We start from the raw sequence: 7558 nt of genomic DNA, 5'->3' as shown, positions 1-7558 counted from the left end.
TATGCCACATTTTATTTATCAGTGCCTGGACACTTGGTCTATTTCCACTTTTTTGGCTATTATGAATAATGCTATGCACACTCATTCACAGGTTTTTTTGTGAATGTGTGTATTTTCAATTCCATTGGATATATACCTAGAAAAGTGGAATTGCTAGGTTATATTTGTCATTTTAAACAATTTTTAGAGAGGTTTGTTTGTCTGCAACTCTGGTTAAGCAATTCTTACAAGTCTGAGGTCACTGCTAACTTCTCAGTCATTTCCTTGATACTCTACTCATATAGAAAGTATTGGGTTGGCCAAAAATTTTGATCAAGTTTTTCATAAGATGTAACAAATAAACCTGAACACATTTTTTGGCCAACCAGATACATACACTAAACTATAGTTTAATGTAGCATTTGGCTCCCAGTCTCTCATGCACCTCTTCAGACTTCCAATTAAGTACCCATAAATACGCTTACTCCTTGGAAGAAAAGTTATGACCAACCTAGATAGCATATTCAAAAGCAGCGACATTACTTTGCCGACTAAGGTCCGTCTAGTCAAGGCTATGGTTTTTCCTGTGGTCATGTATGGATGTGAGAGTTGGACTGTGAAGAAGGCTGAGCACCGAAGAATTGATGCTTTTGAAGTGTGGTGTTGGAGAAGACTCTTGAGAGTCCCTTGGACTGCAAGGAGATCCAACCAGTCCATTCTGAAGGAGATCAACCCTGGGATTTCTTTGGAGGGAATGATGCTGAAGCTGAAACTCCAGTACTTTGGCCACCTCATGCGAAGAGTTGACTCATTGGAAAAGACTCTGATGCTGGGAGGGATTGGGGGCAGGAGGAGAAAGGGACGACCAAGGATGAGATGGCTGGATGGCATCAGCGACTCGATGGACATGAGTCTGAGTGAACTCCGGGAGATGGTGATGAACAGGGAGGCCTGGCGTGCTGCGATTCATGGGGTCGCAAAGAGTCAGACATGACTGAGCGACTGAACTGACTGACTGAACTGACCCATAAATACACAGAAAAAGATGAAATTAAAATTGATACATTATGAGAGGAATATGAAGTCTCATGAAATAACCACACTCCTTGAACTAAGTTTTCCCTCTGCTTTAGCTACATTTGTGCTTATTCCTAGTGTTCTTCACCATCCAACTCAAAAGACTGTATCTTCTCCCACTGTCTGCCACGGACTCAGATATACAGAGTTTACAGTAGTGAAGGAGGTAACAGCACACTTTCACCTATTTGGTTAAATGAAAAGTGTAGGCCATATTTGAGGCCTGCTAGGATGCAGAAGAAAAAAGAACGTAGAAATTGGTAACTAAAGAAATAGTACCCTAGTTTAAGACAGAAAGAAGAACAGTTGGCACAAATTATCAGACATCATTGAAGAAAATTCTTCCAAGCTTTAAAAAAGTCATGGATATGCGAAAAGACTAGGTTCTAGGGAAAATCAACAAAAGATTCCATAAAATGTCACATTCTGATAATCTTTGGTATTAAAAGAAAAATTAAATTAAAATTTTGTTTTGAAAAGATTCTAGACCAAAAAATTCTGTTGCCCATACAGTAATAAAAAGTAGCTGCATTATCACATTCGTTTATGAAACATTAAACATTAAAAGTTAATGCACTGATGTCTAGATAATTTTGAGGAGAAAAACATTTTGGTACCTACCTAGGAATTTTGTACCTACTCATAGTTTAGTCACTGCTACAAGAATGATTACTAACAAAAATATTTTCATCTACAAAAAGCAGAGTTATTTTGAATAATACAAGAGCTTTCTCCCAATTCTTTCTTTCATCTTTGGAGATTTATATTGAGACTCCTTATTTATATATATATATATATATATTCTTCAATCTGGAATTTGTGAACGTTTTTATATTAAATGCATTAATATAAGATAGTATCTCAACATTGGTAAAAATAGTTAAGAAAATATAACAGAAAACAATGATAGGTGGTGAGTTTCAACATGATCTTTAAAAAAAATTTTCCAATATTTTAAAAATATTTTACTAAATGCATGAATCATTTTTTCTTTAAATCTCTAAAAAAAAAAATAGAAGTTTTTATCTAGAAAATTTTTTTACAAGACAGTAAAGGTAAAATCAATATAGACAATTAGTATTTGCCCAAATATCAAAATGACTGGAAGGAAGTACAAAAAACTTAACTGTGGTTGTCATCATCTTTTTCTATATTTTGTAGATTTTATGTAATATGCATCATGTTGTTTTATAATGGAAAAATACAGTGTATTAAAAAATCGAGATTTAGTTTCACTAATGAATGGCATTATTAGGTGCAAATGTTTCTGCTTATAGACAATAGATGAACCTTTTTTTCCCTAAGCCTGGATCTGATATAAATCATATCTTATGTTGTTAGTGTTACTGACCTACTTGAGGTATATATTTTCTTTCCATGTATCAACATATCATAGCACAGAAGAATGCAATATTTATTTAAGCATCAAATATGTATCATGCATCTCCTAGGCTAGCTGCTGAGAGCACATTGGGTAACTGAGGCAAAGTCCTTGTTCTTATGAAGTTGAAAATTTAACATTTGAAAACACTTGAAAAAGCTGTTGAAGTCTCAGTGGGTGGGAACTCATAGTAGAAGCATCCAGCCTGGTCAAGAGGAACAAAAAAGGCTTTCAGAGGAAGTCTAGTATCAGTGTTAGAGAGTAGAGAGTGCACAGTCATTCCATGTATTTGAAATAGTCTCTCCAAAGGTCTGGAGGTGAGCTATGTTTGGGGAACCAGAAATAGATGAATATGATGGCAACAAAGAGTTTGATGCTGGGGAGTGATGAGTGATAAAGGCTAGAATCAGCAGCTAGGTCATGAAAAGTCTTGCAAACCAAGTTGAGGACTTCAAGTTTTGTCCTATGGGTGATGGGAAGCTGTTGGAGGGTAAATTAGTTTCTGAGGGTTACCATGACATATTACCAAATGCTTGACAGCTTAAGACAACAAATTTGTTCTCTCACATTTTTGGAGGCCAGAAGTCCAAATTTAGGATATCAGCAAAGTTGATTCCTCTGGAATCTCTGACAGAGTACTTCTTCCAGGGCTCTCTCCTAGCTCTTGGCGGCTGCTGGCAAGCCTTGGCATTCCTCAGTTGGCTTCATAACTTCAATCTTTTCTCCCATCTTCACATGGTCATCTTCTCTCTGTGTTTTCTCCTTTTCAGTGTCTTTTAGGGATACTTATCACTGTATTTAGTGCCCACCCTGATCCTGGATAATTTCATCTGAAGATCCTACCCTAATTTATTTTAAATAAGGTCACATTCTGAGATTCAAGGTGGATGTCTCTTTTGGGGGTCACAATTAAACCCACTGCAGAGGGCTTTAGTGGGGCAATTGAACAAATCAGACTTACTTCAGAAGGATCACTCTGGCTGCTTTGTGGAGAAGGGATTTGTTGAGGGGTAAGGCTGGGTACTTGGAGATCAATGGGAATCTGGGTAAAGGATCCTAGAGGCTTTGGAGGTAAGAAAGTGGAGATGAGTGTAGGGTATTCTGAAGATGGTCAGTTGTGACTGGGAAAAAGCAGGGCTATGGTTGAAGAGCAGAAAGCCAATGGCACCCCACTCCAGTACTCTTGCCTGGAAAGTCCCATGGGCCGAGGTGCCTGGTGGGTTGCAGTCCATGGGGTTGCTAGGAGTCAGACACGACTGAGCGACTTCACTTTCACTTTTCACTTTCATGCCTTGGAGAAGGAAGTGGCAACCCACTCCAGTGTTCTTGCCTGGAGAATCCCAGGGACGGGGGAGCCTGGTGGGCTGCCGTTTCTGGGGTCGCACAGAGTCGGACACAACTGAAGTGACTTAGCAGCAGCAGCAGCAGCAGCATGGTTGAAGAGAGCATATGGTGACAAGGAGGGGCTCTTAAGGATGGGAGACAGTTAGTGACATTATTTTTAATGCAGGTGAAAACAATGTGGTCTCTACTAAGGGAAGTAGTTGAAAATACAAGAATTGGTGGGAGGGGGGAGATAGAGATGATTTTAAGTGTAGTTGATTTACAGTGTTAGTTTCAGGTGTACTGTGAAATGTTTAAGCTATACATATACAGACATATTCTTTTTCATATCATTTTCCATTATGGTTTATTATAGGTTATTGAATATAGTTCCTGGTGCTATACAACAGGACCTTGTGTTTTTTTAATCTATTTTATATGTAGTAGTTTGTAGCTGCTATTCTCAGGCTCCTACTTTATCCCTTCCCCATCCCTCTGGTATAATTAATGCAAGAGAGGGAAATGGGGTGTGGAGCACAGCCTGTGTACAAAGCAACACATCCATCTCATATTTGACTGCTCCTAGGTATTTTAAAAGGTCTGCAAAGCTGATAATGATGCTACTGAGGGAGATGTTAATTCCTGTTTGAGAACGCTCTATGTGCTTGGTGCCATACAGGTTATTTTCCATGTGTTAGCTCATTTAATCTTTAATGTAGCTATATTTATTGTCTTCTTTTATTACTTAGAAAACTGAAGCACAGAGAGGTTAAATAATTTGCTCAAGGCCACACAGATAACAAGTGGCAAATTGAGATTTCTTCCCAGGTGGTGTGACTGCTGAACCTATGCCAGTAAATGTTGCTACCTGTGTTGCCTGTAGAGGCAGAGGGAATAATCAATGCATGCATACTTTTTAAATTCACAATATATGTTGGTTTTGATAAGCAGGCACTATTATCATTTTGAAGATTACAAAGCTATTTTTGTCTTGTTTGTTCTTTCTCTGGCTTGCCACTGGATTGATTTAGTGAGGCAGTGCCATTTATTTTCTTTTCATAGGGTTGGGACTGGTTTGATTCATCCTTTCTCTCTTTATCTGGAAGGTAGCACGAGCTGTATATTATCTCTTCATATTATTAATCCACATATTAAACCTGCTCAAGAATTAAAACTACTCTCAGGAGAGTCATTTTCATAAGCTTTCACATATACCCAATTGCCTTGAATAACTCTTCCTGACACCTGCTTTGTGATTGATTCCTTTATACAACTTGATTTTTGGATTTCTTTATGAAATGTTATCTTTACTCAAATGACATTTCTTTGAAGGAATCTTCTCTCAACCTGGAACTAGCGCTGACCTTTCTGTTCTATGTACCTCAGAGCTGAACTCAATAGCTGGGACTATGGACCTGGGCAGCACAGAGTCATTTAAAGCTCGGGAATTTTTTGATGAGGAGGGGGCAGGGGAAGATGGAAATTCATCTTCTAAAATTCTAAAATATTAGCATTCAAAATATAATTCTAATTTATAATATGGATGCACAGATTAGGAATTTTCTTGTCATTGGTTTCTTACCATTGGTAATCATCACCATCATGTGTTGCTTAGTTGAATTAGAAAGACCATATCCAGGAAATGACTTTCCTCCAGTTGCTAATTTGATGGATGTATGTCTGCAACTTTGTCTTGTATAATTAGTTTTTCTAAGTTTTAAGCAGTTGTATTTTTAAAAGACTTGCTTTTATAGCACTGGTCAGCCATATTCAAATGCAACTCATTTGACTGATATCTAATAGCTTGCATGCTTGATGTTGAATGTTAAGTGAAGGAGAGGGGCCAGAGGAGTTCTATTATAGGCAGAAGAAGCCATATGTGTAAAGGAATGGAGGTCTGTCATCTAGGAGCCAGCCTAGCCTGATGGACCTGGCAATAGTCCTTTCCTTTCCCCTGTACACAGTGCTGGGGATGCCAGCAGGTCAGGGCTTGCAGAGTATTTGGCATTCTCATAATTGTGAAGATTCCAGATAACTTTGATCAGTTGTTAGAACTAAAAGGTGGTTCACTTGGTGATACTTTTTCCTTTGTGTTCTCTTGCTAGTCCCTCCCGAGGCTATCGGCTTCTTGTCTGCAGCTGGGGTCTTTCTTGTTCTTCTGGTTGTCCTCTTCCTCTTCATCAACAAGAAGCTGAGTTTCGAGACCACAGGAGGCCTTCCATGCCTGGAGCAACGCGGGAAGAGAAAGCACTCTAAAGACAAGACTGGAATCTGCAAAGGACCAGGTAAGCATTATGCTTCGCAGTCTCCTGAGCTTGGCATTGGCTGTGGTTTTGGTCGGGGAAGGAATGTCACTGTTCCTGGATGGACCCCATTAAGAAGTCACACATGAGCAGTTTAGCAGCTGCTGTGGTGGCATGATGAATGGACATTACCAAAGAATACGTTAGCTTTAGGAAAGTAATGCTCTCTTTAGGGTCCAAAGAGCAGATGGGAAAAGGCTGACCACCGCTTCCCGTCTTCTTAGCTTTTTAGATGTCTGTGTTGAGTTTCCCTCTGACTAATGCTTGAAGGAAAAGGAAAAAAAAAAAAAGGATTTTGATTGACAAGAGCCTTGATGTGTTTTGGTTTCATTATTTTGGAATGATATTGACACTTCACTTTGGTTAGATGTTTCTGAGATTTTCAGTGCTTAGGGCCATTCCCCACCTTGTATGGCAACAGTCACTTTTCTAAAGGGAGGTTTTAAGTTCATTGAATCTTTCCTCCCTTCAATTTAATGGGGAAAATAACACACTAAAAGAAATAATCAGCTTCTGGTTCTTAAAGAACATATTCTATTTTCAATTACTGAAGGATAGAACTTTGTGATACAGGATGTTATCACAAAGTGATTATAATCACACAAAAGCTGGATGTTTAAAGACAGTACTCTTATTTTATAGGTAACCACTTGGCTTTTTAAAAAAAATTTGTTAGTCTGATTCTCACTCTTCTCCCCCATGGCCCATGGGTGGGGCATGACAACTGGTGGAGGGACAGTCTTACATTATGTGTTTGAGCTGGGGCAAGGCCTTGAGGAAAACACCCCTTAGCTATCCCATAGCCTGGACCAATGACAATATTTGATTTATTGGTATGGTACCTTATGTAAATATGGTTTAACTTGTTCACTTTGCTATAATAAAAGGCATAATTTAGGAATAATTATGTGTTAATTATCTATTACTTTAACAAATTACCCCTCACAAAAATATTTATTATCTCACAGTTTTCAAAATTGATGAATATGGGGCTTCCCTTATGGCTCAGATGGTAAAGAATACACCTGCAATGTAAGAGACTGGGTTTGATCCCTGGATCAGGAAGATCCTCTGGAGGAGGAAATGGCAGCCCACTGTGGTTTTCTTGCCTAGAGAATTTCATAGACAGAGGATCCTGGTGGGATACAGTCCCTGGAGTCACAAAGAGTTGGACACGACTGAACAGCTAACACTTTCACTTCACTGTCATGTATTAATTACTTACTGCTTTAACAAATTACCCCACAACAAATATTTATTATCTCACAGTTTTCAAAGTTGATGAATATGGGGTTAGCTTAGTTGAGTGGTTATTACAGATCAGAGTTTTTCATGATGCTGCAATCAGAATGTCAGCTGCAGCCATCTAAAGGCTTGATTGGGGCTGATGACTTCACTTCCAGGCAGAAGGCTTTAGTTGCTATGTGAACCCTCCACAGAGCTGCTTGAATATATTTTTCACATGGCAGCTGGCTTCCCCCAGAGTGAATGATCC

General features: G+C 38.8%; 1 protein-coding gene across 1 annotated transcript in view; it reads left to right on the top strand.

Annotated features, from left to right (window-relative positions):
- Positions 1-2857: 2857 nt before the first annotated feature.
- The window catches only part of SYT16 (synaptotagmin 16), a 150158-nt gene continuing 145457 nt past the window's right edge, over positions 2858-7558 (top strand). The window contains 2 exon segments of the mRNA XM_068992202.1: positions 2858-2927; positions 5866-6045. Coding sequence (XP_068848303.1) covers positions 2858-2927; positions 5866-6045 — 250 coding nt within the window.

This window comes from Capricornis sumatraensis, chromosome 2 (genome assembly GCF_032405125.1).
Source record: "Capricornis sumatraensis isolate serow.1 chromosome 2, serow.2, whole genome shotgun sequence".
Lineage (NCBI taxonomy): Eukaryota > Metazoa > Chordata > Mammalia > Artiodactyla > Bovidae > Capricornis > Capricornis sumatraensis.
This window is presented reverse-complemented; position numbering and strand designations above follow the sequence as displayed.